The 26,374-nt window shown below is 44.5% G+C and overlaps 2 protein-coding genes across 18 annotated transcripts in view; one reads left to right on the top strand and one right to left on the bottom strand.

The window, feature by feature from the left end:
- On the top strand, positions 1-25,752 carry SLC25A15 (solute carrier family 25 member 15). Of its 5 annotated transcripts, XM_038573147.1 has the most exons (9): positions 1-129; positions 1,308-1,446; positions 3,022-3,146; positions 9,982-10,097; positions 10,197-10,240; positions 16,552-16,689; positions 20,371-20,540; positions 21,654-21,812; positions 23,130-25,752. In XM_038573147.1, exons 3-9 carry the CDS (start codon positions 3,092-3,094, stop codon positions 23,252-23,254), a joined length of 807 nt encoding a protein of 268 aa, XP_038429075.1. In that variant the 5' UTR covers positions 1-129; positions 1,308-1,446; positions 3,022-3,091; the 3' UTR covers positions 23,255-25,752. The 5 variants fall into 5 exon arrangements, with proteins under 5 accessions (XP_038429075.1, XP_038429072.1, XP_038429076.1 ...); XM_038573144.1 differs by having other exon boundaries at positions 9,982-10,240; XM_038573148.1 differs by lacking the exon at positions 21,654-21,812 and having other exon boundaries at positions 9,982-10,240.
- The window catches only part of LOC606856 (phosphatidylinositol 3,4,5-trisphosphate 3-phosphatase TPTE2), a 160,403-nt gene continuing 155,463 nt past the window's right edge, over positions 21,435-26,374 (bottom strand). For 5 of the 13 annotated variants that reach the window (XM_038573135.1, XM_038573136.1, XM_038573138.1 and 2 more), the window contains 2 exons: positions 22,672-22,871; positions 21,437-21,758 (listed from right to left, as the gene is read on the bottom strand). In XM_038573135.1, the coding sequence (XP_038429063.1) occupies positions 22,695-22,871 (177 nt within the window). In that variant the 3' untranslated portion in view covers positions 21,437-21,758; positions 22,672-22,694. Of the gene's footprint in view, positions 21,759-22,074; positions 22,197-22,671; positions 22,872-26,374 lie in introns of those variants that run through there. The other 8 variants (XM_038573141.1, XM_038573142.1, XM_038573143.1 and 5 more) reach the window with 4 other exon arrangements.

Here is a 26,374-nt window from a genome sequence, read left to right as displayed (position 1 = left end):
GGGCGGGGCGGGGCGGGGCGGGGGGCCGGCCCGCGGCCGACGTGGGTGTTAAGCGGCCGCCCGGGCCGCGGAGGCAGCGTCGAGAGCCCGCGCCTGACCCCGAGCGGGACGCGGCCAGCTGGCGTGGCGGTGAGCGCAGCCCCGGCCGGTGCTCCGGGGGCCCGCGGGGAGGAGGCGCGGCGGGAGCTTCGCGGGCGGGCGGGCGGGCGGCCGGGGGGGGCCGGGGGGGCCGGGGCTCGGGGTCCGCGGCGCGCACGTGCTGCGGGGGGTGTTCCTCCGTGGCCCCCCGGAGTGTCGGCCTCCGGGGCGGGGGCGCAGGGAAGGGGGACGCTCGCGGGTTGCCGGGCCAGCTCGTGCACGGTGAGGCCGCGCAGAGGAGGCTGGAGGCGGCCTCAGAGCGCCCCTGCGCCCGCCGGCCCCGAGCCCCGCGGCAGGAGCGTCTCGGCGGCCGGCGGGCTGGTCCCCGCGGCCCGAGGCTGGACGCTCGGCGGTGGGGGCCCCCCGGCGTGGAGGGCCCCGGCGTGGAGGGCCCCGGCGTGGAGCACCCCCCGGCGTGGAGCAGCGGCGGGATTTTTTTAAAAAATGAAAGATGGTTCATTAGCAGAATATTAAGATAATTCAACAACCAATTCTGGTTGGTTTTCAGAGTATGTGAGTGACTTATGCATGAGTAAGGAAGTGCAATCTTTAGTCTTCACACTAAAGACCTTTGTGCTCCCACTGGGGCCACCTCTCAGAAGGGGGGTGGGCTGGTTGGATCAATGTCAACCTTAACATCAGCAGAAAGAAAAAATTATCCACTAAGAAGTTTGGCCAGTTGACACATGTTGCCAATGACCAGACACCAAGAATCTTGCTTTCCTTACAAAACATTGTAAAACCAGCAACCACAAAGGCACAGTCCTGGACTTGAAAAAGCAACTAAGTGAACCCGACAAGACATGGATTTTATGTTATTGACAGGACTGGAGAGGCAAAATCAGTAGTAACTCGCGTTGAGAAGGTTGTGGCCATCCTGTACCTAGAGAAGGATAGGAGGGTCCTAATCCAAACTCCCTTTTCCACGTGGAAAGCTGAGGCCAGAGGGCATGAGCTTTTCCAAGGTCATACAAGTAGTGGATTCAACTAGTCTTGCCTTTTGGGTCTCTGCCTACCAATCAATACTTAACTCCTGACCACAACCAAAAACACCCAACGGTGCATTTTAAAGGAAAAGTGGAGGCAAGTGGGGGAGAGTCACCCAGGGTGTAAGCGAAGTGGCTTCTCCACGCGTTCAATTCTTTGGATGTGTAACATTCCTTAATCAGAGAGGCCTGGATCGTTCCGTGTCGTCAGTGTGAATTCAACCCCTTCAGATAAGCCAAACTTAAACACCGTGAATCCCACGAGGGACGACTTACAGAATCGTTAGGATACCAAACGACGGCGAGGACTAAAACTCAAAAGGTGAGGGCAACTGATCAAAATTCTTGTGTAGCTTAAGAAGGCTTCGGAGGGCTTGAAAAGTACAAAGGGCTTGGGGCTAGTAGGCGAGCCTGGTCGGGGTAAAGCTCATTCCCCGAGCCCGTTGAAGAGAAAAGCGGAGTCCTTTCGGCGTCCCTTCTCCGGCCCTCCCGTGGGGGCGGCGCGCGCGGGCCCGGCGACCCGGGAGACCAGCAGCGCCGCCAACCGCACGGCGACCGCCTGGGGAACGCCGACAAGCAGCGCTCCACGCCGGGGGCCTCCACGCCGGGGGGTGCTCCACGCCGGGGGGTGCTCTCTCTCTCCCTCTATGTGACTATCATAAATAAATTTAAAAAAAATGAAAAAAAATCCATATTTATAAAGTCCATTCCTCTGCAATAGTTGATTTTTGTCTAAAGGTAGAGGAGTAGACTCTCGTTTTCCCAAACTTTTTTTTTTTTTAAGATTTATTTATTATTTATGATAGACCTAGAAAGAGAGGCAGAGACACAGGAGGAGGGAGAAGCAGGTTCCATGCTGGGAGCCTGACATGGGATTTGATCCTGGGTCTCCAGGATCACACCCTGGGCCAAAGGCAGGCACCAAACCGCTGAGCCACCCAGGGATCCCCTCCCAAACTTTTTAGGCTCTAGCTCAAACATGCTGAATCAAGATCACTAGGAGAGTGGCTTATTTGAATATTTCATAGGCATCCCAGTAATTCTTATCAAACAAATTTAGGACACACTGGACCAAGTGTTGCTTCTCAAAATGTGGTTGGTGGCCAGTCATTATCAGCCTCATCTGGGAGCTTGTCATGACTGACAGGGTTTCTGGTCCCACCTGAGGCCCATCACATCAGAATCTGTATTTTAACAAGGTCCCCATGTGATTAATGTACACGTTTATGGTTGAGAAGTTCTAGAGAGGACTCTGATAATTAGTAACATTTGGTGCTGTGTTCTGTAGTTATAAGAACATCTGTCTCACGTGGCTATTTGTGATTGCCTTTGTATTATGATAATACTTCTTCACCTTTTATATGTGGAGACTCCCAGCTTTAGGGGCCCACCCTGCTGGTGGCAGAGTAGGCATTCAAACCCCCCCCCCCACCCCTCCACCATGTGTCACTTTGCAGAGCCTCTTCTCCGTTCCTTTCCAGACTTCTGTTTTGTGACCTCCTATTGGGGACATAGGCTGCTGTGTGAATTTAGAACTGACCTAATTGACTCAGAGTTCCAATTAGGCCTCTGAAAAACTAGTTTGATATGCCTTGGGTGTCTGGCATTTGGCATTCATTTGTTAAGTTTTTCAGAAAGACAGTTGACATGCCCCCTACTAGTGGCTGTAGCTTTGATACTCAGGGAAGGTTTATGACTTGAGAGATTTTTATGGGGAGATAATGGGCAGGGAGAAGGGGATGCCAGTTGCTAGGCTCCACTGACATCTTGACTGCCTTTCTTTGGAGAAATGTAGAGCTCCCAGAAGTTGAGGTCCCAGTAACTGGGCGGCTATTCTAGAGAAAGGGAGGCTGCAGAGGCCCCACTGATGGTGAGCTCTCCTCTCCTCTCCTTTCAGGGATATGAGACACCTGTCATAAGTTCCAGAGAGTTGCCTTCCACGGAGCCCAGCAGAGGAGTGGGCGAACATGAAGCCCAATCCTGCTATCCAAGCTGCCATTGACCTCACAGCAGGGGCTGCAGGTAATTCCAGGGGAAACCCCATCTTCTCTTCTTCAAGTACTGCTACAAATGAGATCCAGCGAAAGGGTGGTGAAAATACTACCTTTGCCACTCCAGAAGCAACATGCTTTCCACCTTGGAATGAATCCATTTAATGGAAATACAATATTATGTTCCAAGAACAGTAGAAGGTAGAGTAGTTCCTTTATAGGAAAACTCTTGAGTCAATGTGGGAATATTGTCAGTTTACAGCTGGAACACCTCACAGCTCAGAGCTGAACTCATTTGTTTATTGTCCCACGCTGGAGTATGCAGGTGACATGGGGTTTTATTCCAAGCCTGGCAGTCTAGAGAGCCCTTGTTGTCAAGAATCACACTGTGCCATCTCTCCAGGGAAGTTCTAGTTACTGTCCTTATTACTGCCAAGGAAAGAAAGGAGGACACCCTTTAGAAATGTCTTTGGTAAATGAGACTGGTATTTGGTGATATCTAAAGCCCTGAAAGGAAAGGAGAGGCCCTAGAATTTGCCAGGGAATGGTGGGCTGGGAAGGGGTTGAGCCCCAGGACAGACTGCAGCCTCATAGGGCACAGGTAAGCACTCCTGGGCAATGCTTGAAACACATAGGCCTCTTTTTAGAAAGATTACCTTTACTTAGCCTGAGGTCAGTAACTGGAAGTGTATGGATAGTAACTTGGTTTTCTAGGTTCCTGCATTATTTTAGAGCCAGAAGAATGCTGTAATGCTTACATTTCTCAGATGAAAACCCTGGTTTACCCTTGCCCCTTATACTGATTCTTATCAGGGTCATAGCTCCTAGGCGTGGAGAGGCCAGGGGCGGTGGCCATTGTCCTCTTATCCAGTAGGACCTCCTGGGTCAGTGGATCGAGTGCAGTCAGAGGGCCACCACCTGTCATCCTGTCATTCCCTTAATTGGAAAAAAAAGAAGTCCCAGTTCAGAGAACAAAGTATTTTCTGGTGAACCAAAGGTCGACCAAGGTAGGCTAGTGAGAAAGGCTACAGACAGTGCATTACACTAGTAAGAAGTGCAGGCACTAGCTCCCAGGTTAGAGACCACAGGAGTGTCTTGGCCCAGTTGTAGGAAAAACTAAGGGCTGCCTAGGTTTTGCCCTGCTGGCTTCTTGTCTGCCGAGTGCCTTGGGTCAGTCTCTTACCCAGCTGCAGCCCTTAGGCCACGTGTACCATCACCACCCCCAACCGTGTGCCACATTGTGAAGGCACTGACCATGGGAATGGCGGACCCATTTGTCGACTACTGGCACCCTCTTACCAGTCCAGAGAATGCTCTAGGCTCAGTTTTTCCCACAAGAGGGTATTTAACCACATGAGAGATTCTCAACTTTTGAAATTAAATGTCCCTTAGTGAGTCTGCCAAAGATGTAGAATCTGTTGTGACAGAATTTTCTTTTCCCTAGAAAGGCATTTCTGTGTGACAGGTATTTGGGTGCTACATATATACTTTACAGTGAATTTTATTATTTTTTATAGATTTTATGTATTTGAGAGAGACCCAGAGCACAAGGTAGGGGGAAAGGGAGAAGCAGGAGCAGGCTTCCCACTGAGCGGGGAGCCCAATGTGGGCCTTGTTCCTAGGACCCCGGGATCATAACCTGAGCCGAAGGCAGACGCTAAGCCACCCAGGTGCCCCTATGGTGAATTTTAAGGATACAAATTGCAAGAGTATTTATTGTTGGGAGTCCACTGTGTAGGGTATTTGCTGGTATACATGTTCTCCCCCCTCCTCTCCCCCCATAGTACTGATCTGTTTTGGGCCAGAAAACATATGGCTTTTAATTCTCCTGATGACTAGATGGGATTTCTTCCTGCAGTGGTAACAGAGGGTCACCCCTCACTGCTATAGCATTGTCCTGCATCCTCTAACTTTGGAGGAGAGAAGGCTCCTTTGCAGGGGTCCATGCTTTATTATTATTATTATTTATTTATTTATTTATTTGGGGGGGGGGGGGCGGTGTCCATGCTTTAAACTAGGTTAGAGTCTCTTCCATGGTGCTGGCAGAGGAGGCTCCTGTTAGTGACCTGAGAATTTCTACTGGGAGGTGCATGGAATGCAAACAGGAAGCCAGAGCCCTGCTTTGGAGGGGTCTCAGTCTCTCAATGATGGAGCTAGAAGGGCCTTTAGAGACTGTTGGCTCTAATGCGCACTGTATATGTAGAAAGGAGATCTGGAGATGGACAGTGGATTTGTCAGTGATTGCACAGCTAGTTTATGTCAAGACAGGGCTAGGACGTTGGTTGCTTGGTTCCTTGACCAGTCCTGTCGTTGTCTTTAATACTATGTAATGGGCCAACAGCACTCTTGGGGGTGGAGATTAGTCTGAAGCCCCTGATGCTCAGCCGTCTAGGTTGGGACATTGGACCATCGTGGCCTGTGGTGATATAGGTTAGATACATATGTTCTTTTCTGTATCCTTCCTTTTCTTTGAAACAAACTTCTCCCATCTGGCAGGTTTTTGGTCCACTTCATCTACTATAAAGTACTGGGAAGCTGTCATGCCTGTCTGCAGCTAGTAGAGGAGAAATTCCAGGAAAGAAATTCCAGAAATTCTAAGCAGCTAGGATGGGAGAGGATTTGAAGAAGATAGGTAATTGGAAAATATTGAAATGAGTAGTGTGGAGCTCTAAAGTTAAATTGCCTTAATGAGGAAACTTGGTCTCCCTTTAAGATACAGTAGTTGACAACTATAAAATAACACACTGCCTGCTTTGACTGCTCTGTTGCTATGTGCCTTAACTAGTGTTAATTTCTGAATGTGACATTTGAGACCATTCACATTTATCCCCTCATACCAAAATTTATGTTTCTGTTGGCCATCTGGATATCTTCTTTAGAAGAACATCTCTTCAGGTCCTCTGCCTGTATTTTTCATCAGAATGTGTTTTGTTTTTTTGTTTTTTTGTTTTTTTTTTTGGGTGTTGAGTTGAAGTTCTTTATATATAATTTTGAATATTAACCGTTTATCAGAAACATTATTTGCAAATATCCTCTCCCATTCAGTAGGTGGTCTTTTTGTTTTATTGGTTTCCTTTACTGTGGAAAAGCTTTTTTTATTTTAGTGTAGTCCCAATAGTTTATATTTGCTTTTGTTTTCCTTACTTTAGGAGACATATCTAGAAAAATGTTGCTAGGCCAATGTCAAGAGGGCTTACTGCCTGTATTTTCTTCTAGGAGTTGTATGGTTTCAGGTCTCACATTTAGGTCTTCAATCCATTTTGAGTTCATTTTTGTGTATGGTGAAAGAAAGTAGCCCAGTTTCTTTTTTTTTGCATGTAGCTGTGCAGTTTTCCCAGCACGGTTTATAGAAGAGACTGTCTTTTCCCCATTGCATATATATGCCTGCCTTCTTTGTTGTGGAATAATTGACCCTGTAAGTTTGGGTTTATTTCTGGGCTCTCTATTCTGTTCTGTTGATCTATGTGTCTGTTTTGGTGCCAGTACCATACTATTTTGATTACTACAGCTTTAAAGTATATATATATATTTTTTTTTAAAGGAAGAGGTTTACTATAAAGTGGCAAGATTCACATCAGTAGAGATGATAAAATTACCCTTTTCTTGATAAGAGTTCCAGTTTTGCATTTTTCTTTTCTGCCATCTTTTAACCTGTGCTTTTCTATTACTTTCACCCCACCTCTTCTTGTCTATGGTTATATTGACTGATCCCCTCTTTCCCCCTCATAGTTTAGAAAGTATACTCCAACACAAGCTATGATGATTAACATTAATTTTTTAAAAACTATTTTATTGATTTGACAGAGCACAAGCAGGGAGAGCTACTGGTAGGCAGAGGGAGAAGCAGGCTCCCCACAAACTAGGGAGCCTGACACAGGGCTTGGATTCCAGGACGCTGGGATCATGACCTGAGCTGAAGGCAAACGCTTAACTAATTCAGTCACCCAAGCTCCGTGATTAATTTTATTTTATTTTATTTATTTTTATTTTTTTATTTTTTTAAATTTTTATTTATTTATGATAGTCACAGAGAGAGAGAGAGAGAGAGAGAGAGAGAGAGGCAGAGACACAGGCAGAGGGAGAAGCAGGCTCCATGCACCGGGAGCCTGACGTGGGATTCGATCCCGGGTCTCCAGGATCGCGCCCTGGGCCAAAGGCAGGCGCTAAACCACTGCGCCACCCAGGGATCCCTCCGTGATTAATTTTAACACCCTCTTTTACTTTACCAACATTTAGGCAGTATCTGTAACCTTCCTTTCCCCTAGTCCCCTAACACTGTTAGCTGTTTATCTATCTAGGTAGATACGTGGCATTTTATTTTCCTGTTTTCCTTGTTGATTTTTGGTGTGGAAGATAATATATATAGTGTGTATGTGTTTAGGGTCACCCTAGATAGCTAAAATATATCTTGCAGTAATTCTTTCAAAGGGTATGCAAGAAATAAACCGAATTCTTTAGTATCAAAAAATGTCTTTGTTTTACCTTCAAAATCAGATGCCACTTTGGTTGGATGTAGGATTCTAAGGTTAAAACCTCCCTGTGGAACTTTTATGATCCTGTCCCCATTTACTTCTAGCATCCAGAGTATCTAATGATAAATCTGTCAACCTGATTCTTGTTCCTCTGTAGGCTCTCTCTTTTTCTGGAAGCCGTTATATTTTTATCTTTGGGATTCCTAGATTTGTAGGAGTGAGTCTCTTTTCATCAATCTTACTAGGTACTGGGTAAGTACTGACAATCTCAAGACTTGAATCTTTGTTTAGTTCTGGAAAATTTTTTCAATCATTTCCTTAATTTTATTTTCTCTGCTCCATTCCCTTTATTTTTTGCTGGAATTCCTGTCAAATGGATGTTGGAACTTCTGGATCTATCCTGTCTCTTGATCTTTATTAACTGTTTGGCCATTTACATTGTATCCTTAGAGATTTCCTCAAGTCAATCTTCTAGATTGTCTCTTGTCTCTTCAAGTATGTCTATTCTGAGCATCTATTGAGTTTTTTATTTCTAAGACTTCTGTATGATTTTTATTTCTAATCTCTTGTATCTTTCTGAGTTATTAATTACTTCTGGTAAAGTTTTCTTATTTTAAGTCTGTTTCTTTAGATGTTGGCTCCTCTTTTGCAGAGTTTTGTATCTGTCTTAGTTTTCCTTAAAAGTGTAGTGATTTCTCATGGAATACTCAAATTTGTACATAGATGCCTTTTCTGTTTATCAGAACGTAGCTCTAGTGACTTTGAGGGAGAGGCGCCGAACATACTATCCCAACTCCTTGATTTATGAGCATAGCTGTTTCCTCTTTATTGTTTTTTTTTTTTTTTTCCTATCCAACATTTTGGCAAATTTTTCTCCTCAGACTCCCAAACCACATAACTAGAGGCAATTTCTTTAAGTCCACTTTTGAGGCCTCTCTTTTCTCAATCTGGGAGGCGGTCTTTACATGTTCTGCTTCAGAGTCTTCTCCTCCCCCCACAATGAAATTATTTCCATTTCCCACTCTGAACTATCTTCCTCCTGTGGCTCAGAATCTTCTCCCTCTTTAATTAAAATAATCTCCAAGGCATTTTTGGTTATTTCCTCAACTCCATGCTTTGTATTTACCACAGTATGACTTTGGTAGGTTAGATCCTGTTCGTTAAATAATACTAAAGTGTCTTCTCTTTCCTCCTCTAGCATTCAGGCCTCTCCCCCCTCTTCCTCAGGCCTCTCTTGCCCTCCTCCTCAGGCCTCTCCACCCTCCTCTTCTATCTCTGAAGCTTCTTACCTGAGGGCTTGTTTTTCCTTCCACTCTGAAGACTCTTCTTCCGGAGTCTCCAAGTTCTTCGTCTTCTCTGGCTCAACAATATTTACCTCTTCAACAAATAGAAAGCTCAAGCCATCACCAGTCTCCTCCCCAGTTCCATGCTTTGAATCTATTAGTTTTATCCATTTTTTTTCTTGAATTCTGTATCTTCCTCCTTTTCTTTTTTTGTTTTATGGGAATGTATCTTTTAGTAATTCTTAAATGATTTTTGGCTGGTAAATTTGGGGCATATCGGAAGAGCTGCTTCACCATGCTTAATGCTTACATGCTAATTTAACTTGGTATAGAAATTTAGGTTCAAAATCATTTTCCCTTAGAATGTTGAAGATGTTACTCCATTGCTTACTAATGTCCAGTTGTTGCCAAGATGAATATTGCTCCTTCATCTTCTAATGAAGACACTACAAAAAAGAAAACTGCAAGCCATTATCTCTGACATAGATGCAAAAAATCCTCTTCAACAAAAAATATTAGTAAATGGCATTCAACAATACAGTAAAAAAAAAAAAATCCTTTAGAGCAAGATCAAGCAGGATTTCAGGGATGCAAGGATGGTTTCAATATTTTGAAATCAATCAATGGGATACACCATATTAACAAGGATAAAAACCATATATATGATCTCAATAAATGCAGAGATGCATTTGACAAAATACAACATCTGTTAATGAAAAACAATTTCTCAGGAAAGTTTAGAGGAACATACCTCAATATCACAAAGGCCATATATGAAAAACCCACAGATAACATCATACTTAATGGTGAAAATGCTAACACCCCAGAACACACACCATACTTTTGTATCCTGTGGCTTTGACTGTCAAACCACGTCTGTCTCTCTTGCTGAGTGCAGGCCCCTTCAGGACTGGAGCTCGGTGCTCCAGGCATACTAGGGACGCTTTGTTCACTGGACTGGGCTAGAAGCTTTGGGGGGACAGAGGTAGAAATGAACTGAAACAGAAGCAAGCCCTGGGGGGGCTGATTATCTTTCTTTTCCTCGGGTAGTTGAATCTACATTCTAACACACATCGACTTGTGCTGGAGAAGAATTCTGTCCTGGTTTTAGGGGGCACAGCATGTGTACTGACTGGGCAGCCCTTTGACACACTGAAAGTGAAGATGCAGACATTCCCCGACCTGTACAGGGGCCTCACCGACTGCTGCCTGAAGACATACTCACAGGTGGGCTTCCGGGGCTTCTACAAGGGGACCAGCCCAGCGTTGATTGCCAATATCGCCGAGAACTCTGTCCTCTTCATGTGCTACGGCTTCTGCCAACAGGTGGTGCGGAAAGTGGTTGGATTGGAAAAGCAGGCCAAGCTGAGGTGAGTTTTCGGTTTGTTTAAAAAGACAACACTGTTACGTAGTCAAGAGTTTTATGTTATCTTCTCGGAAGAGTGTTTCCTTTTTTTAAATAGCCACTTTCTTGTCATGAAGTCTTATGTTCTCATCATATTAAACTTGGAAAACTGGTATTATGCAGAAGGGTTGTAATGTACCATGGAGAATGAGCTCCCCCTTACGTGTCAGTATGCTTCAGAGAGCTGCTTTTCAGATGCTGCTGGTGGTACTACTTGTCTTGTGGGCATGAGTGCTGGACCGGAGCCATAGATGCAAGTTATGAGCTGATGCAAGTTTGGGTTCCACTTCATTAGCAAAATGCAGAGGATTGGAAGAATTTGCCTGAGCCAGATAGGCTTAAGAAAAACTTGGAATTTTAGGAAGAGTTGGAAGCATCTGTGCAGATGCAGATAAACCTGTTTGGCCAAGTCAGCCCAAACCTCCGACTTTGGCTTGTGTGCAGTCATCCCTTGGATATTTATTTGCACAGAGACTAAAAAGAATTTAGGAACCACTGGGATGTGTAGCCATCCTTTTTGAATGTTGATTTATTTTAAGTCATTTAAAATCCTATCAGCTTCACGGTTGCAGAGGGTAGACCGCCATCTGGTAGACCTAGTTCTGGTAGGAATTGGAAACCCTATTGCAACTCAGGTTGCACAGGCCCCTTTTGTACAGAAATATTCTCTAGAGGTGCCTCGTCTTAAAGATATGCCCTTTTATGGGCAGAACTGTATCTTCATGGATGGAATTTGTTTTCTAAAAGCTTGGGACTGGATGAAATCACCTAGGAAGATAGCACTCATAGAGGGACTGCATACAGATTCTAGGACCTTCCACCACAGAAGGGTCACAAAGAAGAGGAGGAAATAAAGAAAGGAGCAGGAGGCCAACCAGGAGAGTGTGGGATCTAATGATAGAGATGGATGGAAAGAAGACCGTAGCGATTGCCACTGTTCCCAGTCAAGGGGGAGACCTTCTCTGGGAGGAGATGAGAGGTTTAGGTCCCTTGCAGAATTCCTAGAGGAGGATGCCTTGAAGAGAAGATGGGCACAGCAAGCAGCCATGTGAGGTCCTGGAGGAAGTCCTGCAGCCAAGAAGCCACCCTGTTTGACTTGGCCTAACCTGGTACCCTCTTCTTTGATCCTTGTGGCATGGGGGATGGCGGCGTCTTCATCCTGCAGGGCAGTGTTTGCTTATTACCTGGTGGGGCAATGCTATCTTAGAGCTTACAGAGCTGTGACACCCATGGCCTTCCTGTGTTAGTTAGTCCTCATCATGGTCCTGTGTGAGCAGCCAAGCCTGTGGTATCACCGGTCTTATAGTTGGGGACTCTGAAGTGCAGAAAACTGGCTTGCTTAGGATACTGTTGTCTGAATTCACAACCAAGAGCAAGACCCAAAGCCAGTCTTCTGAGTCTCTGCCCAGTACTCTTTCCGTAAGATCAGAGTTGGGGCTCTGGACTATGTGGGAGGGGGCAGATGTAGAAGAAAGAGTAGTAAGTAGAGTCAGTAAAAGGAAAGCACTGCTTGGATGATCCTGCTGTGAATTTCAGCAATAACCCCGTAAATATTTATCTGTCCTTGGTTGAATGCCACCCCCTGGTAGTGTGTTCCTTTGACCTCAGGAGTGTTTGGGTACATGTTTGTTGAATGGGTGACAGTTAGTTGGTCCTTACCAAAGGTGCTTCTACACCTGCTGCAGTTTCAGTTCTGGGTCTGAACGCCTCTACTGCAGGTGCAGCCTGGGGCCCCTTGCCCCTCATTTAGTGCCCTGGTAGACAAGCATATTTATTAGAGAGCCAAAGTCCACTGCAGATCTGATTTGGCCTTGTTGCTGCACTAGAACAACTTGGTTGGTATTCATTCAGGTGGCTGACTCGTTACAGCATCTGAGGTTGAGTAGATGTCCACATTTACTGATGCCACCTCTGTTCCAACAGACTCGGCACCTCTGGCTAATGACCCTCATTGACTGTTGCCGGTCAGCGAGTTGATGGAGAGTCCCTGAGGGAGACAAAGTGTGGATCCGCAGGCTGGCTGAGAGACCACAGAAACCACTTTAATCTTTGGTTTTGACAAGCAGCTAAGTAGGAGTGAAGCAGGAAGGGAAGGAACAGTGTGAACTGTTGGACAGTTTCTGTATGCAGAAGCTGAGGGCAAGTACAGTCGTGTGTCTGGTCTGATACCTAATTCTCTAAAATGAATAGCAAGTCCATACTATAAGCAGAGGTCTTCTCCTGGAAGAGAGAGCCTTGTTCCTAGCCAACTCTTTTGGGACTGGGGTGTGTAGCAGGCCAGCTAGTCCCAGGCACTCACCCTTCATCTCAGGGAAGGGAATAGAAGACTGGGGCTAAGATTGGAGGCAACCGTCAACTTTATACTAATGTCTGATATCAGTTTACTATAACTGTTTAACTCTAGGACAGTTGAATGTTAGGTCTACTAGGCTTTTGGTCATGGTTTGGGGAAAAATTGTGAGGTGCCCTCTCTACCAGGGCAATCAGCTTAGGTGTCATCCTGGTGGTTGGTGATAGTGGGCTGCTGGCAGTGAACAAGTTAGAGTCGGGAGCCAGTGGTCCTGCTCTGAGCAGCTTGCTCCTTCCTGTCCAACCCCAAGCCCTGCCAGCCATGTTCCTGTGATAGAACACGGTCCTGAATTGGAAGGGATCTTGTTTTCTGACCCTCATGAACACTTGGGGAAGAATTCCCTGAGTTCACATTTGATTTTTCAGACTTTTCCTCATATTGAACTCTGATTGGACCTCATTTTCACAGCCCTGCTGGTGATAGTGGCTGTAGTACCAAACCCTCTTGAGGCGAAATGAATACTTTGGGTTGTATTTATATGCATTAGTTCCTCCATTTAGATTCCTGATTTAGCCATTTTACCTGCAGGAACTGAACTTGCTGATGGGAACTGGCCTCCCCCAGCCCCACCCCCCCACCACTGTTGCACCCTCTTAGTGCCCTCTGTTGCTGAGGTCAGGAGGTCATCAGTGGAACTGGGAAATCTTTTTGCAATGAGCGGCTTTTTGGTTAAAAATTTATCCTGAAAAAAAAATTTATCCTGGACTTTCATCTACAACAGTCACATTACACATCTGGTTGCTTCGGGTTGGATTTTGGGCATGCAGGGATGGCCTCAAAAACTTATTTTATAAAGCTTAGTGGCAGATATGCTCAAGTATTGATGTGTGTCTTGGAGGGGGAGGGGAGTATGGGTGATCTTTTTCTCCAGATCTTTTTTGGTTTTGTATATCACTGTGTCTTAGCTCTGGCTGCTATGACAGAGTACTGTCAACTGGGTGGCTTAAACATTTGTTTCTCACAGTTTTGGAGACCAGAAAGTCTAAGATCCATGGTACTGGTTGGTTTGGTATCTGGTGAGGGCCCATTTCCTGATTTACAGAGGGACAACTACTGGCTGTGTCTTCAAAGGGTGGAGAGATCAGCGGTCTCTTATAGGGGGACGCTAATCCCATCATGGCCAGTTCTACCCTCACGACCTCATCTAAACATAGTTATCCCCCAGAGGTCCCCTCCGAATGCCATCACACTGTGGGGTTAAGGCATCAGCATAGAGATTTAGTGATGGGGGATACATTCTGTGCATAGCACCTATGATTAATAAGAGGAGCATAGATTTTGCAGTCAGACCTGGGTTTGAATCGTAGCATTGCCACTTAGTGGTGTGACTATATATAAATAAAAATAAAAATATAAAATATAAAAATATAAATATAAATAAAAATATATAAAATAAAATATATGTAAAAATAAAATATATGTAAAAATATAAAAATATATCTCAAGATTTTTAAAATAAATTTATTTTTTTATAATTTATTTTTTATTGGTGTTCAATTTGTCAACATTCAGAATAACAGCCAGTGCTCATCCCGTCAAATGCCCACCTCAGTGCCTGCTACCCAGTCACCCCCACTCCCTGCCCACCTCCCCTTCCACCACCCCTAGTTCGTTTCCCAGACTTAGGAGTCTTTGATGTTCTGTCTCCCTTTCTGATATTTCCCACACATTTTTTCTTCTTTCCCCTTTATTCCTTTTCACTATTATTTATATTCCCCAAATGAATGAGATAATGTTTGTCCTTCTCCGATTGACTCATTTCACTCAGCATAATACCCTCCAGTTCCATCCACCTCAAAGCAAATGGTGGGATGGTGGGTATTTGTCGTTTCTAATGGCTGAGGAATATTCCATTGTGTACATAAACCACATCTTCTTTATCCATCATCTTTCGATGGACACTGAGGCTCCTTCCACAGTTTGGCTATTGTGGACATTGCTGCTAGAAACATCGGGGTGCAGGTGTCCCGGCGTTTCATTGCGTCTGAATCTTTGGGGTAAATCCCCAGCAGTGCAATTGCTGGGTCATAGGGCAGGTCTATTTTTAACTCTTTGAGGAACCTCCACCCAGTCTTCCAGAGTGGCTGCACCAGTTCACATTCCCACCAACAGTGTAAGAGGATTCCCTTTTCTCCGCATCCTCTCCAACATTTGTGGTTTCCTGCCTTGTTAATTTTCCCCATTCTCACTGGTGTGAGGTGGGATCTCATTGTGGTTTTGATTTGTATTTCCCTGATGGCAAGTGATGCAGAGCAGTTTCTCATGTGCATGTTGGCCATGTCTATGTCTTCCTCTGTGAGATTTCTCTTCATGTCCTTTGCCCATTTCATGATTGGATTGTTTGTTTCTTTGCTGTTGAGTTTAAGAAGTTCTTTATAGATCTTGGAAACTAGCCCTTTATCTGATAGGTCATTTGCAAATATCTTCTCCCATTCTGTAGGTTGTCTTTGAGTTTTGTTGACTGTATCCTTTGCTGTGCAAAAGCTTCTTATCTGGATGAAGTCCCAATAGTTCATTTTTGCTTTTGTTTCTTTTGCCTTCGTGGATGTATCTTGCAAGAAGTTACTGTGGCCGAGTTCAAAAAGGGTGTTGCCTGTGTTCTCCTCTAGGATTTTGATGGAATCTTGTCTCACATTTAGATCTTTCATCCATTTTGAGTTGATCTTTGTGTCTGGTGCAAGAGAGTGGTCTAGTTTCATTCTTCTGCATGTGGATGTCCAATTTTCCCAGCACCATTTATTGAAGAGACTGTCTTCCAGTGGATAGTCTTTCCTCCTTTATCGAATATGAGTTGACCATAAAGTTCAGGGTCCACTTCTGGGTTCTCTATTCTGTTCCATTGATCTATGTGTCTGTTTTTGTGCCAGTACCACACTGTCTTGATGACCACAGCTTTGTAGTACAACCTGAAATCTGGCATTGTGAGGCCCCCAGATATGGTTTTCTTTTTTTAAAATTCCCCTGGCTATTGGGGGTCTTTTCTGATTCCACACAAATCTTAAAATAATTTGTTCTAACTCTCTGAAGAAAGTCCATGGTATTTTGATAGGGATTGCATTAAACGTGTACATTGCCCTGGGTAACATTGACATTTTCACAATATTAATTCTGCCAATCCATGAGCATGGAATACTTCTCCATCTCTGTGTGTCTTCCTCAATTTCTTTCAGAAGTGTTCTGCAGTTTTTAGGGTATAGATCCTTTACCTCTTTGGTTAGGTTTATTCCTAAGTATCTTGTGCTTTTGGGTGCAATTGTAAATGGGATTGACTCCTTAATTTCTCTTTCTTCAGTCTCATTGTTAGTGTATAGAAATGCCACTGACTTCTGGGCATTGATTTTTTTTATCCTGCCACACTGCCAAATTGCTGTATGAGTTCTAGCAATCTTGGGGTGGAGTCTTTTATCTCTCTTAAGATTTAAAAAAAATCTCTAGGATTATGCCCTGGGCCGAAGGCAGATGCTAAACCACTCACAGAGCCCAATCAGGCGTCCCTTTTCTTTTTCTTTTTTTTTTTTTTTTAAGATTTTATTTATTTGACAAGGGTACAAGCAGGGAGTGCAGCAAGCAGAGGGAACTGAGAGGGAGCAGCAGAAGCAGGTGCTCTGCTGAGAGCCTGATGCAGAGCTTGATACTAGGACCCTGGGATCATGACTTGAGCTGAAGGCAGGCACTTAACCCACTGAGCCACCCAGGTGCTCTGTGCATCATGTATTCTATGCATTGGTTTTCCACATGAAAATTGGGGTGTCGGTGTCCGCCTCATAGGGCTGTGGGATCCTTAGATGAAACAGCGTGTGCAAGTTCTTGGAACTCAGGAAGTGTTCATCTCCTTTGATCCTTGCTCTCCCTCACCCAGCTGAGTGCTTTGCATGGTGAGAGCTGAATGAATGAGTAACCTGACTCCTGTGCTTGTTTCCTTCCAGTGATCTGCAGAATGCAGCTGCTGGTTCCTTTGCCTCTGCCTTTGCTGCTCTGGTACTCTGCCCCACTGAGCTTGTGAAGTGCCGGCTGCAGACCATGCATGAGATGGCATCGTCGGGAAAGATAGCCAACAGCCAGAAGTAAGCACTGCTTGGGCACAGACTTTGGGTCTCTGTTTCCTTGATACAGCACATATTTATAAATTCTATGTTGTACTAAAACTAAGTGGCAGAGAAAGAGATTGGTCTACTCCAAAATACTGTGTGTTTAGAACTCCTTCCCTTACCAGTCAGAGGATAGCTTTCTAAATGAACCTTATGAGGGTTGGACCCACCCCCGCTCCCACAATAGAACATTGTAGGCAGATATTTACTACCTGGGAAATGGAGAGGCTGGGAGGTGAGCCTTCATAAGTACCAATTTGGGTTCCAAGATGAGTATTTGATGCCTGTTTCCAGTTTCACATGGGCCGATCACCCCAGATCCTGGGATAACTTCCTTACCTTCCTACCCTGATCCTTCACATGTATCAGCAGAGGGCCTGGGGTTATGAGGACACTCAGAGCCCTTGTGAGCTATCCTGTAACCATCAAAACACTGTCCCCCTCAGTCTTGGAAACAGATGTTACATGAGTCAGTTGTATATAGGATGATTTGTTTGGATGGTAAAACAATTTATTGTTTTTATTAATCTCAATACTTATTTTATCTTAACATCTGGCTGACTAAAGCCTTTGTCACTGTGGTTAACTCAAAGTCTATAAGTCTGATGGGAAAAACCAGATAAACTGACCATTTACAGAATTAGTGTCCTTCCGGTAAGGATGGGGTTTCTAATAGAGCTCGGTTTCCTGTACCCCTGAGATTCCCTACAACCAGTTTGAATGTATTCATAGTTAGGAGGTCCAAAAGCATAAGTCTCTAAAACTTTTTATAGAAATACAATGTAGACAGGGCACCTGGGTGGCTCAGTGGTTGACCGTCTGCCTTTCTCAGGGTGTGATCCCAGAGTCCTGGGATTGAGTCCCACATCGGGCTCCCTGCAATGGAGCCTGCCTCTCCCTCTGCCTGTGTCTCTGCCTCTCTCTCTCTCTCTGTCTCTCATGAATAAATAAATAAAATCTTAAAAAAATATACAAGGTACCCACAGAAATCATAAGTGTGGGGTTCTGATAGTCATAAACACGTTTGTAACCAGTGTCCAGATTAAGAGGTAGAATTTTTTTTAGATTTTTATTTATTTTGGCTATTGTGAACATTGCTGCTATGAACATCGGGGTGCAGATGTCCCGGTGTTTCACTGGGTGTTCTACTATATGTTGGCAAATTGAATTTGAATTAAAAAAAAAATGTAAAAAACCCATGAATTAAAAAATTTTTAAAAGAAAAAACATGTAAAATTCAACAGGTACTAAATACATAGATAAGAGGTATGAGGGTGTTTGTCATGTTTGTCTTTCACTATATTTGCAACTTTTTTCGTAGGTTCAAAAAATTTTCCAAATAAAGTTGGGAAAATATATCTTTAAAATAGAAAAAAAAAAAAGATTTTTAAAAATATATTCATGAGCGAGATATAGAGAGGCAGACACACAGGCAGAGGGAGAAACATGCTCCCTGCAGGGAACCTGATGCAGGACTTGATTCCACGACTCCAGGATTACAACCAGAGCCCAAGGCAGATGCTCAGTCACTGAGCCACCCAGGTGCCTCTAAGAGGTAGAATATTAACAGCACCTAGAAAGTTGCTCTCCTGTCCCTTAGAAATATTTTAAAGTATCTTTAAAAATTTATTTAAATTCAATTTAGTTAACATATAATGTATTATTAGTTCCAGGGATAGAATTTACTGATTCTTCAGTTGCATATAACACCCAGTGCTCATTACAGCAAGTGCCTTCCTTCATGTCCATCATCCAATTACCCCATCCCCCATTCACTTCCCCTCCAGCAATCCTCAGTTTGTACCATGAGGTATTTTAAAGAAATTGTTGTCTCTAAAAACAAGCAAATGGACACCTTTCACAAAAGTATTGGTTGACTATATTTTAGGTGTGGCAGTGCCCACACAGGTATATGGTAGCTTGGGATTAAGACTTGCGTCAGAAAGCAGGCTGATCATGTTGAGTTGGATACTGTGTCACATTTCCATTATCGAATGGGAGCCGAGTTGCAGGAAGGACCTGGATAATGAGTGATGCCTGACGAAGCCTTCTGAAGTGACTTTTATTACTGGGGGCTCAGTTATTCCTTGGTCCAAGTAAGGTCACCTGCTGAGAGCCAAGTGAGGACAAAGTGTTCTCTAAACACCAAGGATGTGGTTTCTGGTGCTGTTTTTCTGACAGATAAAGCCTGCCATGGTGCACACCATCAGGAAGAGGGGTCTAAGCGGAAAATGTCATGCATTCCAACTGCTACAGGGCTCTGATCAGCTTGAAATAAAAATTCTTGCATATCTACTCTCTCAGAACTAAATTCTCGGTGCTTCTTGCCCTACAGAATTTCTAAGAATTTCCTTTGTCTTACCTTCCAGTAGCATCTACTCCTTGCTCATTCTGTGCACTAGTGCAAGACCAAACAAGCCCTAAGAACCTGAACACATTCCTTCAGTAAACACCAGGTAGAAGGAAAGGTTGAGGAGGGTAGTCATTGAGGGGAATTGGGAACTGGGCAAACATTATGCCATTTTATTCTTGCTGAATTTGGACAGCTCCTTATTGTCATTTCACTTATTCATTGTTGGAAAAAAGTGGGTATTGGCTACTTGACATCTTTGATAATGACATCTAGAATGTAGGAATGCACTTTTTTTCAAATGAGGAACTTTTTGAAACAAATTTGAAACAAATTCAAATGGAATTTGTTTATTGAGGGCAAGAGAATGCAACCAACAAAATCAAGAGCTTGTCTGGCTTTCACTGACTTTTCTCTGCTTGTCAAATGGGGGTTGGATTTTATTTGTATATTTTCTTTATTTTTAAAATATTTATATTCATGAGGGACACAGAGGAGCAGAGACACAGGCAGAGGTAGAAGCAGGTTGGGACTTGATGTGGGACTCTATCCCAGGACCCGGTATCATGACCTGAGCCGAAGGCAGATGCTCAACCACTGAGCCACTCAGGTGTCCAATTTGTATATTTTCTGAGGGTCTGCTCATGGAATCCTTATACAGGGAGAAGCTGGGGGACAGGTTTCTGAAGACCCCCTTCTGGAGAACTGTCATCCAGCAGGAGTGTTGCTTAGTGCTTCCTACTTTTCCTTTTGCTTCATTTGTACTACAAAATAAGCATCGCATGCAGTGGTGAGCCTAGCAGTTAGTGAAAAGCAGCTCTGGGAGTCCCCTTGGTCCTGTTGGCACCAGTCCAGGTCCTTCATTGTTTTGTCTATGGCCCGAGGAGGTCTGATTTTCTAAAAATCCAGGGAACTCCTTTTCTAGGTGTGCTCTTAGGTCCTCCTCTGCTGAGTAGTCTTGATCCCCAGCACACTGGGGAAATGTGAATGTGGTTCCATTTGAGATGGGGTTCTGGCGCGGTCTCTTGAAATCTTGGCCACAGGTGCAATGGGCACACCCAGCTCTGTATGAATGTGCACTTTAATGAAATGTCCTTGCCATCAGATAGTTCAGGTGAGAACAGCTGTCCTAAAATAAATGTACGTGTGCTCCTCTGAGGTTTCCTCCCTGCAGAAGCCTTATATTCTCAGGATTCCGGTCCCTGGGTTTCTAGAATCAGCCCTGCCCAGGGCTGAGCCAGGCCCACCACTGGCAGGAAATGCCCCTCCCCCCACCTGCCCTAAGCTCGCTCCCTGTCACCTTGCAGCACCGTCTGGTCTGTGGTGAAGACTGTCCTCAGGAAGGACGGCCCCTTGGGCTTCTACCATGGCCTCTCCAGCACTCTACTCCGAGAAGTGCCCGGCTATTTCTTCTTCTTTGGAGGCTACGAGCTGAGCAGGTCGTTTTTTGCATCAGGGAAATCCAAGGATGAACTAGGTAAGCGCGCCACAGGGACGCAGCTGGCTGGGCTGGGCTCAGCCCTGCAGAGGCGTGCTCATTGTGGAGGCTGTGGGGGTCTGCCCTGCCCTTCGCTGGGGTTCCTGGAGCCTGGGAAGGACCTTGGTGCCTTCCTCTGGGTATGCTAATGTCCTCAGGGCAGGGCTGAAGCTGTGTATTCCAAACATCTTTACTGGAATAATGTTTTGGGGGAGAATACAGAGATGACTTTCCCTGTGGGAAATCTCTAGTAATGGGTAAGTCACCTGTGAAGCATTTTGCAATAAGCTTAAAACTTGGTGATAAATCTTGAGAGTTTCCAGAGCACGGGGAAAAATTTGTTTTTTTATCCTGTTTTGCTGCTTGACACAACCATGTCCACGTTTAGCTTGTGTGAATGATTACTTTTTTTCCCCTCAAACCCCTCCCTTCAGTGTTTTGGACTTGTTCTCGGATTAGGCAAGCTTCCAGGCTGAACAATTGTGATTAATAAGACAACTCTGGTTTTCATGATAAAGGAAGAGTCAGGGCTGTGGGGCATTGAAATATTGAAATACTGCCAAGTGAGAAGTTTGGAAAAAACATGGTCTATGTTTCAGTGGCCACTGTTGTTATTCCCCATGGTAGAGTGTTGCCATGTTGCTGGGGGCCTGCTGGTTCTGTGTGAGCCAGCCCTCTGGAGGACAGGCCAAGAGGGCCCCATAGCACCACAGTGACCACCATGATGAGGGGCAGACAGTGCCACCACAGTGCCACATGGGTCCTTGTGTTCTCAGAGCTTTGGTTGCTTCCTCAGAGAATTGTGCTTTGCAGCATTAGCATTTTTTTAAAAAGCTTTTATTTGAGAGAAAAGCATGGAAGAGGGGCTAGGGCAGAGGAAGAAGGACAAGCAGACTCCCCACTAATCAGGGGGCTGACGCGGGGCTCCATTCCAGGACCCCAGGATTATGACCTGAGATCCTGACCTGATCCGAAGGCAGACACTCAACCGACTCAGCCACTGAGGCATCCCAAGCATCGGCATTTTTATTTGTACCCTGTAGCCACTACTACATTAACCTCTGGAAATGCTGTTCTTGAGACAAAGTGCTGTTTGCTAATTTCCTCCTCTAGGCCCTGTCCCTTTGATGTTAAGTGGTGGAGTTGGTGGAGTCTGCCTCTGGCTTGCTGTTTACCCAGTGGATTGCGTCAAATCCAGAATTCAGGTTCTTTCCATGTCTGGAAAACAGGCAGGATTTATTGGAACCTTTATAAGCATTGTGAAAAATGAAGGTGAGTCTGCTCATGGCAGAAACGGAGTAGGTGTGCATAGACTGGTCACTTCCCTGTAAGCCTTGTAAGGTTGAGGTCGTGTGTGTACCTCTTCCCTGTCTCTTCTCCTTTTTCTTTCTTAATTTTTTAGAATTTATTATTTTAAGATTTTATTTATTCATAAGAGAGACACAGAGAGAGGCAGAGACACAGGCAGAGGGAGAAGTAGGCTCCATGCAGGGAGCCTGATGAGGGACTCGATCCCAGGATCACAACCTGAGCCAAAGACAGACACTCAACCACTGAACCACCCAGGTGCCCCTCCTATCCTTTTTCTAGTGCTGTTTCCGTATCCAAACCCCTTTAGCTTACTTCCATTCTCAAGAATATTTAAAGTTGTTATTCCTAAAAAAAAAAAAAAAAAAAAAAAAAAAGTTGTTATTCCTCACTTCTGGGCCAGGATTCTTCTAAATAGCATAGAGGGAGTTTTTTACAATATAAACGGTGCCTGAGGGGCCACATGCTTTGAGGTCAGCACCACTTGTTTTATAGAATAGAGGTACTATCAGAAAATGATTTCCAACAGAAATACTAAGGGACTTAAAAGAACGTGCAACACATCCCTAAGCTAAGACTTTCTGAAGGTGATTTGTTGTTAATTTTGAGACTTAGGCAAGAGGATAAAGATTTTCTATGTGATGTTTGTATAAAGCCAGTGTCCTGCCACTAGTGAGTAAAGACCTGGCCTTCCAGCATCCACTATACATGTTATACCTCGGGATGTGTTGATTTTGAGAGCGAGCACAGTCACAGTGTGTGAAAACAGTTAAGTTCATATCCCAAAGTTGCATGACACTTCATAGTCTCACAAAGTACTTACACCTCCCTCAGCCACCTGGATCTTCATAACCACCTTGGGCAGCACCAGCAGTAGACACCAGACTCTGACTTGAGCACCATTGCTTTTTGCCTGATGTCTCCAGGTCCTTTCCTCCCAGGTGACACTGTGGAGCTGCCACCCCATGTGGCCCTGGGGTTCCTTCTGTCTGCCCAGTGAGGCCTCTGCTCTGCTTGATACATCTACAGGGAGTGAACCAGGCATGGGATTAGTGTATAGTACCTGAGCATCACCCAGCTTTGCTGGGAGACTTGACTCCTGTCTTTGTTTCCATTAGTCTCTTCTGTTCCCATTAGTCCAGGGAATCCTAGAGAGAAATCCTATTACTTGTTGGTGTTCAGTGTGTTGTCTGGATTTGTAGGTGTCCAGCCTCATGCTCTGCGGCTTCACGGGGTCTAAGGAAGGGCATCTCAGTCTTTGATCACTTTTTTGTCTTCTAGGAATAACAGCCTTATATTCTGGACTGAAGCCTACTATGATTCGAGCGTTCCCTGCCAACGGGGCACTGTTTTTGGCCTATGAATACAGCAGGAAGCTGATGATGAGCCAGTTTGAAGCCTACTGAAGTGTCCTAGTGAACTGAATTCCAAGCATAGGCATTTGAGGACTACAGTTCATCTCAGGGTTTCATGGAGTACAAGACCAATGTGGAATTAGTTTGATTTCATATGAATTTTGATTTTTTTTTTTTTTTTTTTGGTCTTCCCTTATTCTACCCTAAATCTTAAACTTTATGTAAGGGGCTCTATTTTATATTCTATAATTTCTGTCTGTAATTGTATTGAAATAGAAAAGTTGCTGCACTTGTCCTTGGTGGGACATTGAGAGTGAGCTGCTGGCCCTAATGATAATCTGAAAGGCTAAATATAGTTCTGTCAGGGCTTTGGCATAAACCTGTATGTTTCCATGCAGTTTGGATGGTTACATGTTGTTAGTAAAGCACAATTTGGTTCCATGTTTAATCTCAGATCTCACTAGTAAACTCAGAAGTAATCATGTTTCATGGAGATGACTGTAAATGATTACTTAACTCATTCTAGATGTAGGGTCTCCTAAAATGTGCTTAGTACATGTACTGCACTAAGTGGCTAAAGTTTTTTAGTTTTTCTGTGGTGCTTGAAAACTAAAATATCCATGTAGATTTTGTAGAGGAGAACACACCTGTGTACCGGTATGGCTTCCATGTTATGATTTAAGTTGAGAGTAAGCACCTTGGATTTTCCCAAGATGTCCTACTGTTAAAATAGTGCCATTCATTTTCTAGATGGGATCATGTTCTACACCTGTTGCATGTCAGGTGTGGCTAGAGCAGCACGACCTTTACCTGTGGCAGCTTCCCTTTTCTCCCAAAGAACTTCCCCTCTGCTGGGCTGCTTTAGGTTGAGGGGAAGGCTGGAGGGGAAGGGATGATACTACTATGCTTTGTGAAGACCTCTGCCTGGTGGTAGCCCTTAGTTTCTGGCTCTGGGTCCTGGTCTGAGTAGGATTCCAGAGTATTTCTTTGGACCGTCTCCGGGCTGTTGATCCACTCTGGACTACTCACTGCCTCCACAATCAGATACCCTTCCAGGGAGCAGAGTGCCAAAGCTGAGAAGCCCTTGTTCCCTGTCTGGTGCCTGAATGACAGCACTTGTGGGCAAAGTCCTCCTCTGATGGAACTGGACAGAGCATAGTGCTTGTCCTCCACAGTGAGTGATGTTGGGGCTGACCCTTAAGTTTATCTTGTGATCCATAACGGCTTGCCGTGTTTCCTATAGTGCTGGAGCCTTTTACATTTGGTACTGGCAGTCCGTGGATTTTCATGATGATTGCATACAGGGGGTGACTTCATAAAGTAATGAAATAAGCAGTGATTTTATTAAGCTATGGCATATGTATGCACTAACAGCAACCACAAGATCCCAGGTCACCTGGTGTAAGAGGATCCTTCCTGTCACCACTTAGGTAAGCCTCCTCATTCCATGCTGCTCGAAGACCAGCAAGGGCTTCCTCAGTAACAAGTGTTCTTAAGTAGCCTATAAGGCTGAAAGCAAGCAGGCTGACCCTGCTAATGTCTGTCCCGTGTGTCTGTCATTGTTGGCACAGTGTTAAGCCTTGAGTGAAATCTCTGGTTCCCTTCAGCTTTTTGTTCTCTGCGGAGCCCCTGTGCTAACTCTAGCCATGTGCCAAAAGCAGGACGGTCCGGGAAGTGAGCTGCTGATGGTCCGGAGCAGTGGCTGGTCTGCCCTCTGCTTTTTCCTTGAAAGAAAACCATTTTTCTACCTTTTCTTTCCATTCTTAAATAGTAGCTACTGAGTGGTGCTTCATCTGGACAGGCCTGGACTGAAGCAAAAGAGAAAATGGAGCTGGCTTCCAGCAGGAAGTGAATTACTTCAGAATCTGTGAGCCTCTGCCTGGTGCCTGTGAGCCCATCTGAGTAAGGCCCGTTGGCAGGGGACCTTCTCATATGCTATCCTTTAAAGTTTTAACTAAATATCTGTAATAGCAACAATCTGAGGCAAGTAAAAGGAATAGTAAGGAATGAAATCTGAATCAAGGGAATTACTGTTTTTTTATTGTTTGCTTAATTCATGGTTTGGTATTTGGATACGATTTGTATGTTTTGGCTCTGTACTCCAGACAAAAACAGTAACTTGAAATCGTGTCTAAAGCAATTCTGTTCTGTCATTAAATTATTTACCTAATATTTGAGTATATGATGAGTTGTTTTAAGTACTTGACATGCTAGGAACCAACTGTCCAGAATGTTTCAGTTATGTATAGTAATATTTCAGGGTGGTGGTTTTATTGCAGTGAGCATTCTTTTTGTTAAGATTTATTTGAGAGAGAGTGTAAGCGCACATGCAGAGGGAGAGGGAGAAGCAGACTGAGCAGGGAGCCCGATGTGAGGCTCTATCCCAGGACTCTGGGACCATGACCTGAGCCAAAGGCAGATGCCCAACCACTGAACCACCCAGGCGCCCCTGAGCATTGTTTTTTCGTCAGCAGTATTCCTGATGTAAAATAATTTCACTGCAAGTAAAGTGACAAATGTGTTTTTAAATATACACTACAATTGTGAAAGTTGGCCCACTAGCATTATTCTTCTCTGCCTGGCTATGCGTGTGATGGGACTGACATGGCAGGATGCTGTTCTATTTTTTTTTTTTTTAAATAGTTAAACTTGCTATTAAGTTTCGGATAATACTATTCCAGGGTAGTAAATTCCATTTGAGAAAACCAGTATCATTCTGATAATAACATTCTTGAAGTGTCCAAGGAAGTGTTTACATCAGGTTCTAAGGGGGCAACTCCCATAATTCTCTTATGAGTAAAAGCACAAGAATGTGGCAACTCCATAATGCATCTTGGAGGGTTAGGGAAGAGAAATCCTAAATATAATCTTATTTCAAAAAGCAAGAGTCTTAAAAATTGGGGTTTCCTTCCTTATGGCCAACAAAGTATTTTCCCCTCTATTTACCTAAGGCTGCCACCTGGTCTGCCCTCTCTGGCTTATGGCTCATGCATTTTCAAGGGAACAGTACAAGTTGTTCAGCCACAACATGTTTCTGTGACACAAATTACAGCAAGTAATGTAATCAGACCATGGAAAGAACTTAAAGCATGTTCCTCCAAGGGGAGCCCAATAACTTAGAAAAGCAAAAAGCCTTTAGGTGGGCTGTTGCACTGGCAGCTAAGACCCTTT

This window comes from Canis lupus, chromosome 25 (genome assembly GCF_011100685.1).
Source record: "Canis lupus familiaris isolate Mischka breed German Shepherd chromosome 25, alternate assembly UU_Cfam_GSD_1.0, whole genome shotgun sequence".
Taxonomy (NCBI): Eukaryota; Metazoa; Chordata; class Mammalia; order Carnivora; family Canidae; genus Canis; species Canis lupus.
This window is presented reverse-complemented; position numbering and strand designations above follow the sequence as displayed.

Bases quoted from the DNA above. Each gene is read 5' to 3' on its own strand.
- SLC25A15 (XM_038573144.1), top strand. From the start codon at position 3,092: ATGAAGCCCAATCCTGCTATCCAAGCTGCCATTGACCTCACAGCAGGG. The intron at 20,541-21,653 runs GTAAGCGCGCCA...TTCCTCCTCTAG, and splicing joins GAAATCCAAGGATGAACTAG to GCCCTGTCCCTTTGATGTTA. The intron at 21,813-23,129 runs GTGAGTCTGCTC...TTTGTCTTCTAG, and splicing joins AAGCATTGTGAAAAATGAAG to GAATAACAGCCTTATATTCT.